General features: G+C 41.5%; 7 protein-coding genes across 7 annotated transcripts; 5 read left to right on the top strand and 2 right to left on the bottom strand.

Annotated features, from left to right (window-relative positions):
- Nucleotides 1–1977: 1977 nt before the first annotated feature.
- On the top strand, nucleotides 1978–3333 carry CYBJADRAFT_183902 (uncharacterized protein). Its single transcript, XM_020217096.1, has 2 exons — nucleotides 1978–2004; nucleotides 2056–3333. The coding sequence occupies exons 1-2, from the start codon at nucleotides 1989–1991 to the stop codon at nucleotides 2910–2912; spliced, it is 873 nt and encodes a 290-aa protein (XP_020071284.1). The 5' UTR covers nucleotides 1978–1988; the 3' UTR covers nucleotides 2913–3333.
- Nucleotides 3334–4334: 1001 nt separating this feature from the next.
- Nucleotides 4335–6363, top strand: AGP2 (Agp2p; the record flags this gene model as incomplete). Its single annotated transcript, XM_020217491.1, has 2 exons — nucleotides 4335–4466; nucleotides 4533–6363. 2 exons carry the CDS (start codon nucleotides 4335–4337, stop codon nucleotides 6153–6155), a joined length of 1755 nt encoding a protein of 584 aa, XP_020071283.1. The 3' UTR covers nucleotides 6156–6363.
- Nucleotides 6364–7359: 996 nt separating this feature from the next.
- On the top strand, nucleotides 7360–7758 carry CYBJADRAFT_172229 (uncharacterized protein; the record flags this gene model as incomplete). The annotated part of the gene is made up of 1 exon (XM_020216308.1): nucleotides 7360–7758. The coding sequence occupies one exon, from the start codon at nucleotides 7360–7362 to the stop codon at nucleotides 7756–7758; it is 399 nt and encodes a 132-aa protein (XP_020071282.1).
- Nucleotides 7759–8182: 424 nt separating this feature from the next.
- Nucleotides 8183–8827, top strand: CYBJADRAFT_70971 (uncharacterized protein). The gene has a single exon (XM_020217885.1). The coding sequence runs from the start codon at nucleotides 8244–8246 to the stop codon at nucleotides 8646–8648; it is 405 nt and encodes a 134-aa protein (XP_020071281.1). The 5' UTR covers nucleotides 8183–8243; the 3' UTR covers nucleotides 8649–8827.
- Nucleotides 8828–9005: 178 nt separating this feature from the next.
- CYBJADRAFT_172228 (histidine phosphatase family protein) lies at nucleotides 9006–10334 on the top strand (the record flags this gene model as incomplete). Its single annotated transcript, XM_020216307.1, has 1 exon — nucleotides 9006–10334. One exon carries the CDS (start codon nucleotides 9006–9008, stop codon nucleotides 10332–10334), a length of 1329 nt encoding a protein of 442 aa, XP_020071280.1.
- A 3280-nt stretch (nucleotides 10335–13614) lies between these two features.
- CYBJADRAFT_166942 (basic helix-loop-helix domain-containing protein) lies at nucleotides 13615–14573 on the bottom strand. Its single transcript, XM_020214696.1, has one exon. It carries the CDS (start codon nucleotides 14517–14519, stop codon nucleotides 13755–13757), a length of 765 nt encoding a protein of 254 aa, XP_020071279.1. The 5' UTR covers nucleotides 14520–14573; the 3' UTR covers nucleotides 13615–13754.
- Nucleotides 14574–18808: 4235 nt separating this feature from the next.
- On the bottom strand, nucleotides 18809–21143 carry HSL7 (protein arginine N-methyltransferase). Its single transcript, XM_020214695.1, has one exon. The coding sequence runs from the start codon at nucleotides 20834–20836 to the stop codon at nucleotides 18899–18901; it is 1938 nt and encodes a 645-aa protein (XP_020071278.1). The 5' UTR covers nucleotides 20837–21143; the 3' UTR covers nucleotides 18809–18898.
- Between the last annotated feature and the right edge of the window lie 113 nt (nucleotides 21144–21256).

The following is a 21256-nucleotide window of genomic DNA, read 5'->3' as shown; positions in this document are numbered from 1 at the left end:
GAGATAGGACAGCATTTCATGTGTTTGATAAAATCAACGCACTTGAACAACCTTTGTCTGCATATTACATACATATGGGTGTTTTTCTAGCCCCTTGCTCTTTATGTCTGCCAACTCTTCACTTCATAATTTGACTTATAGAGGGATTAAGTTACTTCTTCATAATACACTACAGACACGTTGCTTACGATGTGCATTACTGTTGGCAGAGCTAGCGCTGCAATGTTCATCAAAGCAGACTTGAGATCAATTTAGAGTTTCGATAGGACGTATCATAAATATCATATGATACTTTGGATTTAGAAGTATGATGAACAGCTTTCAGGGGCTACATATCTACCAAACACGGCATATTAGATTGGGACCACCATAAGGCGTTTTTTTTCAACTCTGACACATACAGTCTGGATTCCCATACATTTGGCTGCACCCCATCTCTGATCACTCCACGAAACCAGATGCAACATCTATAGGGGGTGGAGGATAGGATCGCCAAAACCTTTGAGCCAAACACATTGATTGAGAACAGAATCGTACATATGACAAGATTGCTCTACACAGAACGTCAATTGCTCTGCGGGAGCTGTCTCTCCACTGGATACAGCTGCGAATGGAATTTTATTTTGTCTGAGGCCTCTTGGTATCACTACTCATCTCTGTGCAAAATTAGTTTGGAGGTGTTTGACATTGGCAATTGATTGGCTGCCAATCAGCCAGAACTTGTGTCTTTGGAATTGGATGTTCTCTCAAAATGTCCTCGTATAGCACAGAATCAGGTGTGCATATGTTTTCAACTTGTGAATGCTTTAGTTGCCGAAGTGCTATAGCTATTAGCTTTACGGATCGATAGAACGTCTGATGCACTAGCTAACTTTGATCTGGGCAACTCAGCAAAATATGTACGTCGTACAGGCAGCGAAGAGAAGAGGCCCCGATCGTCAGTTTCCTCAGGAAATCTATCAAAAACTATAATGAGGGAGGAGAGAGGACAACGACAGAGCAGAAATCAGGGGCTTTGACGGGACCAAATCACTCAGTAAATTATGTCCGTATCAGAGCGAGATAGCAAACTTGAATCTTGATCGTAAGTCTATCAATTTATGACAGAAAGTCATCGTGCCGATCTGATGTAATTGTAGCTGCCCAAACCAGCCTGCAATGAGACACAAATTTCACCTTAGCAACTTGTTCTCAGCTCCTGGACAACCAAAAATCTTAGGAAAAACAAACACCACCAGAAATAAGCACCTGGCTAAAGCCATTCTCATTTCTTTGTACAGATAGAATTGCCCACATGTAGGGGAGCATTGGTCCTCGAAGTTGACGTTCCAGGTAACGTGTTGGACCGGAAAACACAAACTGGACTGAATTCAGGGGCTCAGAGTTTTAGGATAAAACAGCCATAGTCGCTGATACGAAGTTTGTATAGCATGACACAATTCTAATTTTACGAGTACTTCATCATAAACAATTCTACATTAACCTGTTAAAACCGACGGTGGGAAAAGGGTGGACACGGGAGATCATTTCGATGCAAGATCGTTTTCGAGCTTACCAAATGATGCCGTTGATTGGCTCCGTCATCATTTTGTCAACCACTCTTAATTCTCTTTTATTTTTTCGACGCCCCTAGAGCCTGTATACTGTAATTTCCGTGCCCGCTACTGGGCACTCTCTGCAGCAATCTTTTTCTAAAAGGAGTTGTTTTCCTGCCTACAGAACGATGCCCCACCTAACTCTTCCCAGCCCTCCTTCTAAACTGCTAGGCAGAGGTCTGCTAGTGTGTGTACCAAAGTGTACAGATTCATGCATAGTTTTTTTTTGTTTCTTTTTTTTTTCATGCATGCCGCATATCAAAAATTTTTGCAGAAGCAAAAAAAAAATTTAGGAACCAATGACATAAAAAGATGAGCATTGGGAACTTTTTTGTTGTCTCTATCCCCTTAAATCTATTGCTACAACAACAGAACCTATTTACCAGTTCAAAGATGGCTCCTGTTACTCGTAAGTCCACTCGTGCTCGTGTTATGACAACCAAAGCTAAACAATTCCAAGAAACAATTAAGAAGCCGGTTCTTAGATCCATCACCACCATTGGGGAGGATGAAAACACCTATAACAATGTCAACTTCAAGAGACGTAAATTGGAACGTCAACCAGAAGATGGTATTGAGAGTGTGTACGGATATCCAACTGGTCTTGGAGAGGATGGTAATGATGTCTTCAGTTCAGATGAGGATGATCAGTATCACTCCGCACTTTCTGACTACGAAACAGATCTCGTTAACGCCACCAGCACAACTAGATTCTTGAACTTTGACAAGCGTCCAACTCCGAAGGAGGACAACCATGCTTGTGTTTCTCATTCAAGCTTGTTACTCAATGACGACCTGTTCTCTGATCACTATACATCCGATTCTGATGACGTTCTTTCAGACTCTTCGGAGAACACACCAATTACACCAGTGTCGTCAGTGATGGGCAGTTTCTCAGACCTCAAGACGATTGAGGAGAACTTCCAAAAGATCATCGAGGAGAACAACAAGTTGAATGACCTTGAGTCCAATGTCACCGAGGAATCCTCAGTACCGGTTAAAGAACAGCCATCCCAAGAGCAGTTGAGTGTTGAAGATTTCTTGGATTACAACAATCTCTCTTCAGAACAACATGGTGACTCAAACCAACCTTTAAAGCAAAAATTCCTACAATACAGACACGACGAGAGACACAACTTGGCTTTCCCAGACGTTTCAACATTTCCAGTTAGATTCGAACCATCCATGTCTAGAGTGGCTGGACCTTTGAAGAAAAAGGTAAATTCAATCAGGGCCTTGAAAAGAAGAGCGATTCTTTCAGGACAGGCTTCCGAAATGGTTGGAACTGGTATCACTGTTGGTGATTGGACATTGTAATCGGAGCAACTGCTCTTTGGTTTAACACTTTTAGGACTTTGGAGACGTCTCGATCTCGATTTCGTTTTTCTTTTTATTCCTGGTTATGGCATACCCTGGGTTTGGGCTGTTTTTTTTTTCTGGTTTTATTTATCAACTAAGGGGTAGACTCCACCCTCTTCTTTGATATCGAAGATCATTGAATCATCTTCGAGCATTATATGTACATACATGACATTTTCTTTTAATTCGGGTTGGTTTTGGTGTGTGTGAAGGAGACACTTCACTCGTTTATTTTTGGGTCTCTGTTTAATTGGTTTTACTCTATGCATATTGAACGCTATACGCTAAACAATTTGTAACCTTTTTAGAGCTTCCGGCACCCCATATCCTTCTCTTCATTAGCTCATATACTCCTACACACAATATACTATTATAGAGTCCTTAATACATCTGTATAGGAAGATAGATTTGTAGCCTTGTTTCGAAATAACGATCAACTCCGCATGCAGCTCATCGATTTTTCCTAAATTTTTTCCAGCTGTTAAAGCCGAACAAAAACTTTCTCCAAAAAGAAATTTCTACTTCACTTCTCTGAAAGTGTGTGCAAACCAAAATATATGCCCAGTAAAAGTTGTAACCGTGACGACGTTTACTATCTTGGAGGACTTGTTCCGTTTCTTTCCCTTCATCTCGTCAATGAAAACAATCATAGTATCAACGAAACGGATGACCCTCATAGTCGGACATTTCTTGTCCTTAATCCAGCTTGCTTTGTTCAATGATGCGTATAAAACACTCCAGCGTTCACCAGCTGTGACTTGGGGGCTCCCTCTCATGGTATGTTTATCCCTTTAGTCCATAGATGCACATGCCACCCTAGCTATACCCGGTAGGCGCCTTGTAAATTCGACAGGTTGTAAGGTGCTCAAAGACCTTTCGACCATGTTAACCTCGAGCGCAGGTCAGTTGCTGCGACGATGAACAAGTGCTTCTCTACGTTCCGGCTGCATCCATCTTACCCCTTCGCTCTTAAGGACAAGTGCATGACAGGGAGCAGAGTGTTAGTCGAACTCTCATAGGCTGAAGCCTAAAGTGCACAGTTTATTGATATGAGGGCTAAGTACAGTGACGTTGGTCGCAACGCTAAACAGTGAACACAGGCTAAAGATGCAGAAACAAGAACATACACCCGTACCACTCGCTAAAATTTCACCCACACCGTCCGAGTTTGACGTTTGTCCGAGGCAGTGGTTAAAGCCCTGAGAGGGTTGCATATGCAATTTACTCCAGGTATAACCCCATAATAAAACTGCAAGTTTTTTTTTCCATTCTTCTCTCCTTCTTCATTATTTGTACTCGTTGTATCGTTCGAAGCACCTAACACTGTTGTAGTTGCTAGACGCCAATAAAGAAGAAGACACACACACACGAGTTTTAACCATGCATTGGGTCCAAAGCTTTAAGGACATCTTTATACCTTTGCCCCCACCAAAGTCACTGACCCTTGACACAGCATCGATATATGTCCCCCAGGATCCTCACATGTTCCCGAAGGAGAACGACAACGAGTCGGTTATAAACATTGAAATGTATGATGTTGGGAAAAGTGGTAGCTCCAAATACTACGAGCCAAACCAGGAAACAAAGTCAATTTCCGACACGTCGACGCTTGTTTCGCAGACGCAGAGAAGATTGAAGAACAGACATGTTCAACTCATTGGTATATCTGGTGTCATTGGTACAGCTCTTTTCGTCGCCATTGGTAACGGTTTGCAAATGGGTCCAGGTAATTTGTTGATTGCATTTGCACTTTGGTGCATCCCCATTTTGTGTATCACGGTGAGCACCGCTGAAATGGTTTGCTATCTACCAATTAGTTCACCTTTTATTAGAATGGCTGGCCGTTGTTGTGACGATGCCTTTGAATTCATGGGTGGTTGGAATTTCTGGTTCTTAGAGTGCGTTCAGATTCCCTTTGAAATCGTTGCCGTGAACAGAATTATTCACTACTGGAGAGATGACTATTCCGCAGCTATAACCCTCTCTATCCAAACACTCATGTACTTCCTCATTTCTATATTTGCAGTGAAGATATATGGAGAAACCGAATTTTGGCTTGCTATTGGTAAGATTCTGTTGGCCGTTGGACTCATGCTTTTCACGTTTATCACCATGGTTGGCGGTAACCCACAACACGATGCATTTGGTTTCAGATATTGGAGGGACCCAGGATCCTTTACAACGTATCTATCATCCGGTTCATTAGGTTATTTTAGAGCATTCTTGCAATGTTTAATCAGAGCTTCGTTCACCATTGCAGGTCCAGACTACCTCTCAATGGTTGCAGGCGAAACTGTGCTTCCAAGATCATCAACGTTACCAAGAGCCTTTAAACAAATCTTTTACAGATTGACATTTCTCTTCCTTGGTGGGTGTATCTGTGTCGGTGTTCTTGTTCCATACAATTCCCCACAGTTGGATGCTGCCATTAGCGATGGATTACCAGGTGCCGGTGCTTCACCATATGTCATCGCTATGAACAATATGGGAATCAATGTTCTTCCAGACATCGTGAATGGTGCTCTTGTCGCTTCTGCCTTTAGTGCAGGTAACGCATACACGTACTGTTCTAGTCGTACGCTTTATGGATTGGCACTTGATCACAAGGCCCCATGGATCTTTACATACTGCAACAAATCAGGTGTTCCAATTCTTGCGGTGTTAGCATCTCTTTCGTGGGCCTTCATCTCTTTCTTGCAGCTGAACAACGGATCCGCAGTTGTGTTGGATTGGCTCATTAACTTAATCACTGGTTGTCAGCTGTTCAACTTTTGTGTCATGTCCATTACCTACGTCTTCTTCTTGAAAGCTGTAAACGCACAAGGCATAGACAGAAACGGGTTTACCTTTAAGAGTTGGTTCCAGCCTTATACCGCACTGCTCGGGTTTGCATCCGCATTTATCATGATGTGGGTCAACGGATATAGCGTTTTCACCAAGGGAAACTGGAACTACGAGGACTTTCTATTCAACTACCTCATCATCTTTGTTGATTTTGGGCTGTTTATCTTTTGGAAAGTGATCAAGAGAACCAAATGGAGAAACCCGGCGGAAGTTGATCTCATTACCGGGTTGAAAGAGATTGAAGATCACGAGCGAGAGTACACAGCTATGCTCGAACAGAGAAAGCTTGAGCATCCAGCGTCAAAGAAACGTCAGATCTTGGATGCTATTCTTTCTATCCTTGTCGGTAAGGATTGAAGACCTAATTCTGAAAAGGCTCCGCTGTCGGAACGTGTGCACGGGAGGCGGTTTAAAGCAAACAAGACATACAGCACGCGACCAATGCTTGTGAACTTCCGGCAACTCAGCTGCCGTGGCGGTGGACTTTTCATGTGTCGTATATAGGAGTTTGGGGTATCTGTTTTATATTTATTTATTTGTCTATTAGACACACATTCTCTGTTGTTTGGAATACCATCTGTATCGAGGTCATCATAGTTGAACCGCGTGCCGGTGTTGTGACGTCCATGTTTTGGTAAACAAATGGATAAACAAACCCCTTCCATGGCAGGCGGATGGTGTGGGCCAAATTGTTGCACCTTGTGTGAGATTATTTGTTGGTATACGCCATTTCCCCTAACTCGGTCACTTTTAACCCTTTTCGGGAAATGATCCAATTGCCTTGCGTCGCCGTTCCCGTGTATGATTGGTCAATGGGATGGGAGGTTTGGGTGGGTAATACGCTAAGGAATCAGCAGTCTTGTGGCTTTAACCAATAGTTTAAAATTTTTTACTCCCTGTTTTAGCGAAGAATGGCGTGCAATCACCACTCGTTGCTTAAAACACTCTCGATCGAGCACGAAATTGGCAAAGATTCCTGCGGGCCAAAGTGAACTCTACGGCACAAAGGTGCTTCAACGTACATTCATTGGACGTAAACAAAGTAGCGTTGCAAAGAGGGGGGAATGACAAATAACGTCAGGGGATGTGTGGTACAATGGAGTCTTGAGCCAACTGGAAAGAAGACAAGCATGGAACACATCAAGCGTCCCTTTGAATTGTGTCAACTGTTGAGGTTCAGTAGCTAGGCCAGTGATCATAAGTATTCCTTTGATTCTCAGGAATGAACACAAGTTTCGCAGTTCTCTGTGGATGGATTTTCCTACACTTTCCCCCTTATTGCTATATTTACCCTCAAAGAGTTGGTCGTGGTCTAGAATTCAGATCCACAGTTTTAAGTATTCTTGTTGCCGGGGTGAGGTGAAAAACTTTTTTTTATGGAATCACCTAATTTTCCTTCCTCCACCTGTTGTGTTCCAAAGGCTGCTCGCTTCTTTTGAAGCTATGCGCCATTTACAAAAAAGGTATAAATAATCAAGATTGCCCTCTAGTTTGGCAGTTTCATTTGACCTTTTACCCCCTTTCCCTCCCTTCTTTCTTTCATCAAACAACAGAATCAAAGATGCAATTCCTTACTTTCGCTACCCTTGCCTCCGTCGCTCTCGCTCAAGCTGTTTCTCAAATCAGTGATGGTCAAATCCAAGCCACCACCGGTACCGAGGCTTCCGTTGAGGTTGTTTCCCAAATCACCGATGGCCAAGTCCAAGCCACCACCGCCACTGAGGCTGCTGAGGAGACCACTGCTGCTACTGTTGAGGTTGTTTCCCAAATCACTGACGGTCAAGTCCAAGCCACCACTGCTACTGAGGCTGCTGAGGAGACCACTCTTGAGGTTGTTTCCCAAATCACTGACGGTCAAGTCCAAGCTACCACTGCTACTATCGAGACTCAGACCGGTGCTGGTGCTCAATTGAAGGCTGCTGGTGCCATCGCTGCTGGTGTCGCTATGTTCTTGATCTAAGCGGACTAGTTTTGCTTCGTCTATTTTAAACGTGTTATATTATTTTTAATACCCCCTTATTGTAATCGAATGAGGATGATTTGGTAGCCTGTTCTTTGTAGACTGCATCTATACGGATGTGTCACTCGACAAACAATGGTGTACAGTTGTGGCATTCTCTACAAGCGTACAGGTCCAAGATGAGCCAAGCTTTACTGTACGCTTTGCTCTGAAAGGGAGGATTTACAACTGTTGCCCCAAAAGGGTGTCCTTCCGTTTGTAGACTTTTGTAGGCTTTTGCGCTCAATGTGAAACTGCTGTCGGGGCACGAAAAGGCACAGCAAAATGACAGCAAAAGTGTCCAATATGGGCAATTCAGCCCTAGAAATTCAAGCCCTTCCAGTTGGGAAAGTTTTACGAAGCATACAACAGACACTTAGCAAGCTCCTTATCTCGCTCGTATTGTATACCATCTAGTCCAGAAGAGACCAGACGTTCTCATCATCATGAGCCAGTGTAGACCATCTACTCACCACCAGTCGTTCACGCAGCTGGAGGGCTTGTGTCTTTCCCACCTCGTCCGGGCACGCATGCAACCGCGAAATACATTGCTGAGTTCATCGACATCTACCCAAAACACACTCGTAAATTGTCGCATCTTGTCCTCCAGTTCATGTTGTTTCTCCCTAATCCACCAGCGTTTGGCCTTCAAATGTCAAGTCAAGCGGACACGCCTCTCGCGAGTGACTGAAGAGTACACGTGCAAGGTATGCACTGGCTGCGGGACGATAAAAGACACACTGTCTCTGGCCAACCGCACATTCCGCTGTGCCTTGTGCAACCTGTTTGTCGACCGCTATGTCAACGGTGCGCGCAACATCCTCATCAAATGTCTTGTCGCTTCTCAGTAAGACATACACAAGGAGTGCGTTCTCCTCTAAAGAAATCACTACCTTTTTGCCGTCTCCCGGACTTTCTAAGAGGGCACAAAATGGCACATGTTTATGAACAGTCCAGCTTCTCATAGGATATCAACTAGGAGCATACGTATATCAACGCATCTGCATTTATCCCGCTTGTGCACTCGCATTACACTTCTAATTACTGAAAACGTGGGCCATGTGCTCGTGGTGATCTTAACCTCACATCTGCCCTGTTGATCGACGCTACAAAGAAGGGTATATATATAGGGTATCGTCGAAGTATTTTTCCTGCAAATTTAAGGAGAATCATCTCGTGTCATCTCTACTTCAAATAGAAATTTGGAAATGATGTTTTTGTCGCCAGTTGTCTTGTTTGCTGCAGCCGCATGTGCTTTCCCTATCGACTTCAACAGCAAACCATATGATCAACAGGCATTGGATCAGTTTAATGTCCTACGCTTCCTAGGAACTGCGTCTCCCTATGTTCAACAACCAGGTCATGGAATTGATCCTGACGTTCCTTATGGATGTGAATTGGAACAGGTGGTTTTTATTGCTCGTCATGGTGAACGTTACCCAACAAAAAGCAAAGGTGAATCTATTGAAAAAGGTCTGAAAAGAATAAGATACAACATCACTGATGATCTCAATGGTCCACTATCATTCTTGCCAAGTTATGATTTCAGCGGTCTTGATCCGGAGAGATATGATGATGAGACCTTTAAAGGCCCTTATGCCGGTCTTGGTGACATGTACAAATTTGGTGAAGCCTTTAGAAACACTTATGATCACTTGGTAAGTGATGATGCTGATGATCTTGTTTTTTACACAGCCTCACAGGAGAGAGTTGTGGTTTCTGCTAGAAAATTTGCTGAAGGTTTCTTGGGCAAGAAGATTGACAACTCATCGTTAGTTATCATTGATGAAGACGATGAAAATTTGGGTGCAAATTCCTTAACACCAATTACTTCTTGCAGAAACTACAACAAGACTTTGAACGACGATCTAATCGACACTTTATCAGATGATTATTTGAAAACCACTGCAAAGAGGCTAAACAAAGAGACTCCAGGTTTGAACTTAACAACAAAGGAAGTGGAGGCTCTATTTAACTACTGTGGTTTTGATCTAACTACCGCAGGAAAATCAGCCATTTGTGAGATATTCACAACGGACGAGCTACTTGCAAGATCATACGCGAATGATGTGGATTATTATTACCACAAGGGACCGGGTTATAATCTAAGTGTCCCTGTTGGATCAGTATTCGTTAATGCTGTCATTGACCTTTTCAAAGATGATACTCGAAACTTAACAATGACATTTGCTCATGACACCGACATATTCTTTATTGTTTCAACACTAGGCATTTATGATGGAGAGCTGCCATTGGATCATCAAAGTTTCAATCACTTGTGGAAAGTTTCCAATATCAACCCTATGGGTTCAAGATTAATTTTCGAGAAACTTCAATGTTCTAACGAAAGCTATGTCAGGGTGAAACACAACGATGCAGTTATTCCAATCACATCAATAAGTTCCGGTCCAGGATATAGTTGCACAGTTGATGAGTTTGAAAAGTATATAGAGGACAGACTTAATGGCGTCACTTATGCAGAGGCATGTGGCAACCCAGATGATTTACCAGCTGAGCTGAACTTCCTTTTGGATTGAAGGTTTACAACAGACGACCTATTTCCTGAGTTTATATTTAGCAATTAATACCCCAAGCTATTTGTGTATTCTACTACTCTTTGAAAACTTAAACCCCCTCATATCAAAGGATACAGTAGAGCATAGTTTATTCTTTCACTATGCGATATTATGTAGGTATTCTTCCGGATACAAGCATAAAGGTAAACGCCTGCAGGGCTGAAATAATGTACCGGATAAATAGATACATGGACCATGCAGCTGCTTTTCAGAGGCTAATTGCAGAGTTGCATAGAGATTTGAATGGTTGTTATATTAGCCATCAAAACAAAAGCGAGTCCAACAGACTCATACGCTCGGTATTTAAAAACGGCCAACTTACCGTTGACTGAACTGGGAACTGTGGAATGATGGAGAGGTTGATATAGAATTTTTGTTTCCGTACTCTTTTAGTAGTTTCTTCATAGACAACTTTAAGCTTTACGCTCCCTTCCCGAGGCGGTCTATGCCGACCAATTCCACACTAGCAATATTGCCATTGTACGCCACCACAGTAAACGCCATAATAAAACCACATTGAATCTCTCTCAGTACTAGACATCGGACATGTATAATTGAATGCAAGTATGTGATCTATTTGTTCAATTCAAGGGTATAAGATTAGGCCAAGAATAAATATATAATGCAACTACAGCAAAGGTGCCCATCACTATGCTCTCTTTGTCACTATCATATACTGATATTATTTGCCAATTCAATAAGTGTCAAAATTGGTTTGTAGTTGAACTATGAACAACAACCCCTGCAATAGAGTGTTCAAACAAACTGGACCAACTGTGAAAAGGACACCCGCTTTTTGGAGAAACATAATATCTGTTTGTTGCAGTTGAACTGTTAGCATAAACTTCAAATAGACTATCTAATACGGATCCAAGGAACGGGTCTTAATAAGGCATGTTGAGTGAATCCATCGTGAAATCTGATATTCATGAATAACAGACGCTGAGTGACTGGGAGTAGGTAGTATCCAAGGATCCGTCCACTTCACTACATCGTTGACAAACCTGAGTATGGCTACGGTAATAACAGCAAGGAATACATCGTCAAAAATAGCATGGACCATACAATTAGAGCGATTGAGCTTTGGTGTAGATTTTGAGATAGTCATTGAACAAGATCGCTATCGGTTTCGGAAATAAATTATAAAACAGTACCTTCACAGTTGGAAGCATGTGTTGGCCGACTATGGAGTGCATGAGCTATACATCGAGATAAGCCCATACATTTTGCAGATCATACCTTATTGTTATGTATCATGGTATTCGGGGGGGGGTATCTCCAGGTTATATTTGGATAATCTATTCGGTACAACCAAAACGGACCAAATCGAATCCTAGAAGACATCCCGATAACAAAAGTCCCCAAAGCTTCCACTGGACAATTGAAAAGAACAGAAGCAACAGTACAGTAAATGTAGATCAAGTAGTTATCAGGTTATGATTAACCTTACATGCTTGCACCTGATAAGTTACATAATCCACACGCCCTAGATGTTCTTCCTCCCTTAAAATCACAATAAGCTCTGTATTTTAAGGTTCTTTCCCACATAGAGTTGTGAAATTGATCCTTGGTGGAGGTTGTTCCTAACTCCAGAACTCCTCGCAATTTTTATTAAGGGGGGGGGAGGAGGACACAAACAAGATACACAGTGTGTTTTGTTTATCGCTGATGGAATCTAAATGATTGCTTCGCCAATGGATATTTAGTGAATAACGAGACTGGATTATCTCCTCAACTGAACCCAGAACAAATAGAAGGATATATTATTCAGTTATTTTATCAACTGCTTGAATCATACACTGTTGAACATCAAGTGCCAAATGATTGCAATTTGTACATCGTCTTAAGGCCGATTTGCTTGAACAATAAGGCATGTGCTATGTCAAATGTTGTAAGTTTGGGTTTCGTAATTTGACGATCATAATTTAAAAGCAACTTTATACATGTGTTCGGTCCTAATTCAAAAGTCAAATCTCAACTTTGAAGGCCTTTGTAATTTCATTCAGTATTCAAGGAACTTTTGGAAAACAATAGAACATCGCGGATACGGCCTGTTCAACTCTCACCCAACCCATTGACTTAATTTTTTTTGCAGCTACATATATTTGATACCCACGGTTCTGCAGCCTCAGCTCTCTTTTCTTTTTTTCCCCCCTTCTTTCTTGGGACAATTTGAAACCATGTGTTAGAGTTCTATAGGATTCCAAATTTGCTCCCTTGATGTGTATTCCTCATGGATTGGATCTACGACTGGTGCATTTAATTAAGCTAGTTGGCCAGAACTTTGGTGGGTTTTTCTTTGGAGGGTGGAGGGCCCCTCCAGAGCGATCGACACTTGATTGATACAACAAAAGGTACTGCAACAGCGGTAATTTTTGTGCCAACCTTATTTAGTGGTTGTCTTATTTTTCTGCACTTCAACTGCATTAACCACAGCAAAGATTTACACATGTGATTGCGAAAGCTGTGAGAGATATTCAGAAAGATCTGAAGCCAAGCAATGAAATCATGAGGTTTGATAAGGAGTCAGGTAACTAAAACCAAAAAGGTGTGTAATTTTATACAGAAGTTAATGCCCAGATTATACATGAACATGTATTGGTGTTAACCTTGCTCCAAAGTTAGGAAACCCCTCTAATTCGCATATAGCAAAGCCAATTTTTGCTTCATGTTCGGGATATAGGCAACTTACACCTTGCTTTGCGGGTGTACCGATCCACCATGGTTGGGAGGATTAAAGTTAACTGCAATTCAAGCAATGAATCAAATTGCTACACTGTACACTACTCATCCATCCCCAGTACCTCAAAAGATTGCCGAATTGATTATTTTTAGGAAATCGAACCTTCTACATATGGTAGCCGTGTCAAGATCTAGAATTTTTTGACACTAATTTTGTCTGGCTGTATGTTTATCTACTTCAACTACCGCACGTGGAATTCTTATTAGCATTCAACAAAACTACCTTGATGTAATAAGGCGCAAGGAGTTCAAACTTTATTCATAGAGCAGTGTGAAATTTGGTACTTTCAAGGCTTGTGTAGGCGGCGAATCAATTAGATCAAATACAGCGACCATGTGCTTCAAGTCAACAGACAGACAGACAGCTGTCCCCCAAAAGGCATATCCAACTCATTCACAACGAGCATTGAAACCTAGCACATAGTGTAGTACTATTGGTCTTTACAGTCAATTACAATTGGAGGTAAACTCTAAGACTTAAAAAACTCTATACATTAAACCGTGAACACATAACAAAGGGGCTATTCACACCCAAAATTGAATTGAAACAACAAACCATAATACCAAAGATGGAAGAAAAAGGTGAGCACTTCGTCAACGAAAAAAACACACATACACACACCAATAACCACGTACCCTTCACATACTTGGGACTGTGCCTCCAAGCTTCAAGATCTCACTTCTCAATTGGATCAATTCTTCTTGCATCTTCTTTTCGTTCTCCTGTAACTGAAGGATATAACCAGTAGCCTTTTCCAAAATCATACTCTTATTCAAACGCGGTACATCAACGGTTTCGTCTGGCTTCTGGCCGTCGCCAATCTCGAAGGCTGTCTTTTCAGTACGGAGACATGGAATAATCTGTTGCAACCCGGCAATCTTAGCATTGATGTTGATTCTGTAACGCTTTTCAATTTTGTTATGTGCCTGCTTCTGATGAGCTGTGAGTCTCTTTCTTGGGGCTCTTTTCTTCTTTGGCTTGGATGCCTTTGTAGCTGTTGTTTCCGTGGCACTTGCCACCGTAGTTGAATTCGTTGATTGTTCTTCTTCGGAACCAAGTGAACACATCGAGGATATGGAGTTGTTTCTTGTAAAGCTAGCATTATCCTCAAGCATGTCTAGCTGTGGGACTGGGAGCACCATGTCCTCCGCCTTGATCACTGGTGTGTTGTCCAATGATGTTGCTGTTGACGAAAACATGCTCTTCCCACTAACATCCTCTTCAATGTCAAACAAAGAGGAGAACTCCAATGGTGAAGTGGCTGTGGTGGTTGACACAGAAGAAGCTGCGGTTTCTGTGTTGATCAACTTATCAAACCATTCAGATTCGGTTTCTTGTTTGAGACGCTGCTCAGAGAGGTTGTTCCAGTCAAAGTTGGTGATGTCTTCAAAACTTGCAGCCATTATTATAAACAGAGTGTGAGTTGAGTGTTGAGATGCTTGAGAACACTTTCAGATCCTTGTAGTGGATTGATAATTATACAGAATAACAGGCCTTTCTTTTCCTACTAGTAAGGGGTGGTTGCTCCCTTTTAAATACCATTTCCCAGATCATCTCAAACACCCTCGTCACAAATTTCGACTTGCAGCACGTCTTTGTTGTCGTTCCAAATTTTGCCGTGAAATTTTAAACAGACGACACATTGCATGTCCAGACATAATGTTGCGTATATCAGCCCTTTTCCAACATGGATTTTGTCCGATGAGGCCACACCTTTGAAGACAGGACATTTTCCTTAAAATTGGGACATTTTCGGATCGCCCTGCGTTGTTCCCGTATTTGTTGGCCTTTTCAACCCAAGTTTCCACGGATGGTTGCTTGTTCTAAGTTTGCAATGCTGCGACATACAAAGTTTGAATAAAATAAAGATCGTGACTTTGTTAGCGTCAAGGGTTAAACCAATCGTGGACTCTCTATACAATCCATTTGAAATGGCCAGATGATCAGCACAAAATGCATTACTGCGCTGCTAGATTGAGTCATATCCATATCTCATGGAAGTTCTCTCAACATGTTTTTTTTTCTGTCTCGCCCCGCTCACTTTACGGGTCTCTGTTGAACGGTAGAGACAAAAGGTCATCTCTAAAATTCATGACCCAGTTTATTGGCAATACTCTACGAGTTTAATAAGTGTAAACAGAGTGTTCTATAGCATTCACAAACCATTCACTATTAAAAACCTCAATTGTTGAGATGTGGAATGTTTTGTAACAATTGCTAGGTCAGCTTTATCGACAGTCCGCATCCAGACTGGTGTTAGATTCCAGTCCTCAGATCGTCGGAAAGCTCAATTAGTTCACCAGGGACCTTTAATGAGCTCAGCAATTCCAAAGGGAGATGTCACAGTAAGTAGGAGCTACCTCGTCACTAAAAGTTTTGACAGTGCATCCAAGTCTTGGAATATGAATTCTGGAACAAGATATTATTTTTAACGCTGGTTTCGCTTACACGATTACAGTGCCTTTGGAGTGTATTCGAGAACAATTACTCAAATGCAACTGACATTATAGGGTTGGTAAGTATATATACCATTTTGATGAATAGGTATATGAGGGGTTTCCAGTCGATGAGTTAATTAGCTTGGTTATGATTCACAAGCTTCCAATTGAGGAGATTCGAGGTTTGTAATGAACACCTATACAAAAGTTAGAGCCGATCGCGTAATCGCGAATGTACTACGCAGAATGTAGAAGGGCAATCGGATAGTCCACAAGATTAATTCAAACGCCGGACTCTCACTTCCCAAAGCTTTTGTTTGGATTATTTCTTCAATACTTGAGTGAACTATTGGCTATATCAGATCATCGACAGACTTGAATCAACAGATTTGAATCTAATCAATGATCTGCAACAAAGCTTCATCTAGCTCGAGAAATCAGTCATTTCTTTTTCGATTGCAAAATTTTTCCGTGGCACTGGATTCTTAGCCTACCGGTTAGCTGGGCATAACATTTCACGGTTTCCGGATGCGTAAATATGTAGCTATCTCGTACAGTTTACCGCAAAAAATGGTTTGTACATGTCTATTTTGCCTCTTAAGTATATTGGTAGGCTCTGTGTGCGCTTCGACAGACAGGGGGTTCATCGTTCGTAATGAAGGGTACATATCAAATCTCTTTGGATGAGGGGCAACTATACATTTCTTAGTGACTATAAATTGATTTGCGCCTCCTAGCACTCTCCGTTGCACAGGTGTTTACCCCTCTTCTATGCTGCATACTCCTCTCAGATAATTCCCACTAGTGGGATATCACTTCGGATAAACATAGCTCCTTGAGTCTCGGCTATTTTCAGTATTCGTCTTGATGATCACGTCTCGTATCCAGATCAAAACAGAGGACTTATGCTGATCAAAAGCGTTCAATCATGAGCAGATGTATATTAATACTCACATGCCATTCTGTTAACCGTGATTAATTAATTTAAAAGACCTCCTTAGGTACATGGTCGAGGCTGTAACAGGACAATTCTACACATCGGACAGGGAGAAAGCTCAGTCAACATTTTGCGTCAAGATATATTCCAACCATGGCCAGGCTGGCTAAATGACCTATGAAGGTTTGAACAGATGTACCCTTAACAGCAGAGAACTAAGTTTTAGACTTTCTCAAACGAATGTTAACTTATGGGGATAAACAACAATTAACTGGACTAGTAGAGTTACCTGGATTATGCGTTGTGTTGTATATAATGGATATAATGGGACATTCTAGAAGCAACAAACAGCGGCTTGTTATAGCCAGCGCCACGGTTTCTGCCTTAACACGTTTCATAACTTCAACTCTATCTTGTACTATTCCAGTTAATCCCCAACCTCATGCAATACAAGTGCGGAAGGACCGAAAAATACGGATAGTGCCAATTGGGTGTTGCAACGCCTTAAGCTTCGACTAAGGTGGGATTAAGCCAAGTACTAGACAATTAGTTTCCATCGCACATTGGACATGAAACTATTCAACTATATCAATACTCCATTGTGTAAACACAGTGGGAACTTTTATCACCATAATGAGTGAACTCTGGAGTCGAGCCAACAATGCATCCAACTATAAATGTCACTTCAGTCTACGTGACTGGTACTACATACTGCCTCTAGAGTAAAAGAGAATAGAGAGTGTAAACATAAAAGAGTATATCCTTGATTAGCCTTTTTCCTTGTTATTATTGCAAGCACAGATTGTTCGCCTCGAGTTAAAGTGAAACGAAAGCCACGTATCAAGAAGTCTAAATGACGTTTAACTACATCAGGAATAAACCACTTCAACATAGAGAGAACTTCACTAGCCACAGATGCAGCTAGATCTGGTGATATATGCAGTGCACAAGTATTTGCTGTCAATAACTCAAGCCTTATTTTTCCGGCGAGTCTAAAGTTTAATTAAGAGACCATATTTGATAGGAACATACACTCACTGAGATTCAGGCGAGGTGCGCGAAATATGAGATGTTGGGTGGAACCAATGGAGGGATAGTCAGTGTCTGAAAGCTTAGCGAAAAAGAAACTACTGCTGTGACCAGCTTCCAAAATGAGCAAATTTGAATAACAAGAGCGCCACAACATCTACAATTTAGAACAAAATTATCGATTTTCGACGTTCGAGATACACTGTGCCTTTTTTGGTCACAGATCTGTAAGCCAACCGCTCGAGGAAATTCAGTCTTCGAGTGGCGCTTCTAACAAATTCACGGATTGAAACTCCGTGTGATCAGTAACAAAATAGATCATTATCAACTTTGCTATTACTAGGGAATGGTTTGTCGTAATTTAATCTGCCAACCCTTCAGCGATCTGCACCTGAGGCCCTTGACTTCAGGACAGCGGACATGATGCCATTAGTCTTCGATTCAGAATATAGGAGAGTGGACAATTGACGCAATTGTGTTAACAAACAGGATTTGTCCAGTACCGAAAAAGGTTACCGCCCCATGTACATGTTGGTTCATGAGTCGTACATTCAAATTTTCCGTGTCCTTGCCTTTCGTCAATAAGAAATGTTTTTCCGCAAGCAGGCATGTCAGTTCAGCCTTCCTGAAAGGCGACAAAATCTGACCACCTTTTTTTCCGGGTGACCATTATGCACAGGCATATCGGAAAAACTCCTGCATGATTATTCAATTTTCAGATGGTTAGGGCCGCTTTATTCCTTTTAATTTATAAAAAACATGTTACTTTTCTGATAAAGTTTCTCCTTTCCAAAAATGAAACCTGGACAAATGTCAATTACATCAAAGTTAAACTATATAAGGAAAATTTTTCAGGATAGACAAGAGCACTGCTGCACGGGTAGATGGTTCCTGAGTTTAATTGACTCAACGTGCACATGCTCTCCTAATTCAAAGGACAAACCAACAGTACAACAAACAGATCTGATGCAGTGTACGTAGGGACAATAAGCGTGTTATGTAAAGGAAGTATTATCGTGCCACTAAGGAGAAGCTTTGCATATGTTGTAAACATCGAGCCAGCTGTTCCGTAGTACGATGAATGTGATCTAAACCGGTGATCACTGTTAAACTAAGGTTCTTTCAATGGCAAAACTAGTTGTTAGAACACTGGCAACCCTGCTATAGCTGATTTACTCCTTTTTTTTGCTATTAACTTTGTTACGTGAGATTTAATACCCTTTCAAACAAAAGCTTCACTACTATCAATCAAAACATTTACTACAATGCGGAAGTCACTAAAAAATTCTCTTGCAGATTCCAATGTCCAAGGCAACAATGTCTTGTTCAAAGTAATCCTGGCTAATTCATGATTAGGTAAACTTTGGCTTGCCACTAATTAAGATATTATCGATTCTTCGATTGCATATGCTCTGCCTTTATGATTGTGAATTTTAGTGCCGTTTGTCCTGATACGAACCTGTAACTCTTCCCGGTCTTCACTTGGAACAATAAGATACATGAAACATTCTAATGACCATGAGTACCAAGTTCTACCTTCACTATGACCACGGATCATGGATACTTCCAACTCTGTATCATCAGTTACATACAAAGGTATTTCAAGGGGGAAATAGAATGGGAACCAAGAAATTAGATCTTGCGTATGCTCATCTGGCTTAGTCGAGATGATGATATCCTTGTACAACCTTGCACTGAAGTATCCTGCGAGCCCGTGGATTGTAGTTTTAGCATGTATCCTGAATGTTGTTATACTTCTTTTTGTGAGGTCAGTTTTTAGAGGATGAGAGAAGGTCCACAGATCATTCGCCTTATGACAGCAAGGAGAATATTCGTGCAACTTGCAGACGTATTGTTTATGGAAGGCGTCTGGGTTACCAAGAGATTGTAGCTTTGCGTATAGTTTGGGGCTTGAAACTGGTATTAAGTGGGAGGTATATTCTTGTGGTATAAATATTCCATGTTCTCGATCTAGGTACTGTTCCAATGGTTTAAGACACTCCGGCGACAACTCATTGCATCCAAAACTCCCTAAAAGTTCAGAGATGATAATATTGTAACTTTCTTTGGGAGTCCAAGATCTCATATCGGTATGTATTATTTGAATTGATGATCCCCAGTTCATGATATTGCGTTGTTCCAAACTTATCACCGCCGATGAGTTCTTCTCGATTGCTGTTACAACACATTTGTTTTGTATCTCGAGTTTTGTAATGATGTTAAATACACAATCAACCAGCCCACCTTTTCCTGCACCGGCGATGGCAATATTGATCTTAGTAAGCTGGGAAAGGTCATTCAAAGCTGAAAAGATAGCCTTCCCATAGAGATCATATTTTACGGTATCACACTCAAAAACAGAATATGTGAAATTGTCCAAGTTTTGATGAAGTGGCTGCAAGGGAGGCAGCAAAACATCGTTATGAGACATGCCAAACTCATCGATTTTTGACAATGTTTGATGATTTTTCACCGTTATATATTTGAGATATTGCATGTACCCAGAATGTTCAACGGTTTGTGGTGCTTTTTCTAATCCATGTAAGAGCAATAGTGGTGATTTGTTTTTGAATGTTTCCAGAATTCGTTGATTTGATTTGGAGAGAACTGGATAACCTTTGTTATTTATCAGAAAGACCGAAGATGACATTAACAAACACGATACTGGTTCTGAGTACCACCTGTAAACAACTTCTAATGGTATAGAGCCTTTGGCAAGCGCAAGCGACAATTTTAACCGGTCGTTGTAGTCCACAGAAGTTCTAATCGAGTTCCACATATCCCATGTTCCTAGGGGGTCAATTGAATTCTCTTTGAGTTCTTCGCATATAGGTAGTGATACTGAGATAGTGATCAAGGATTCAGATGTGAATTGTAGGATATCTTGTATGATATTAGAAAACTGGGAGAGCCGCAGCAAGTCCTTTGGAGGTGCGATTATGATATGTTTCAAGCCAATGAACTTTGCATACTCCAATTCGTGCATCAACACCTGCCTGGAGAATTCTGCTATCGAATCGTTTTCGTGTTCCAATTCGATCCATGAGGCAATAAGACCAATGGTACTTTCGACATGGGGACCTGAATATATGTTAACATCCTGTGCTGATGGACTAGGGACTTTTAGACTCGAAGAGTTCTTTGAGAGTTGGAAAGCTTTTTTGGACTTTTCACGGTATTGTAAGTTTGTTATTGAAACCAGCACATTGCTATATCCTGCCTGTGTATATCCCAGAATGAGTTCGCCGTTGTCCCGTGCTGACGATTTTGAAGGGATGACTGGTTTAACACCAACCCTAGTGTGTGACGAAGACATATCCTTGATGGACTTTATGTGTGAGAATCAGCAATTGGTTAAATCTGGAGTGTTGAAGGGAAACCAATTCTTTTGGCAGCTATGCAGAAGATGATCTTCACCAGGAGCCTGAGACACAGCAAGGCACTAACACACCCACACACAGTCACAACGGGAGACAGAAGAGTCTTTCCAGTGTAAGCAACAGGATCCTCAACGACAAGGAGGCACCGAGCTGGATGAAAGCAAATTTCCACCGAAAAATCACAACTTCAGCTCAAAATTTGAGGCTTTGAGATTCGAGTTGACTTGCAACATGAAACGGCTCTTGGGTACATGGGCCTCTCACTACAAACGAAGACGCACCGAAGCGGACAAAAAAATGCCAACAAAATAAAAACAGCAACCCAGAGGTAAAAAGGGAATGTGCAGGGTCGAACC

The sequence above is a fragment of the Cyberlindnera jadinii genome, assembly GCF_001661405.1.
Source record: "Cyberlindnera jadinii NRRL Y-1542 unplaced genomic scaffold CYBJAscaffold_4, whole genome shotgun sequence".
Classification (NCBI taxonomy): Eukaryota; Fungi; Ascomycota; class Saccharomycetes; order Phaffomycetales; family Wickerhamomycetaceae; genus Williopsis; species Williopsis jadinii.
This window is presented reverse-complemented; position numbering and strand designations above follow the sequence as displayed.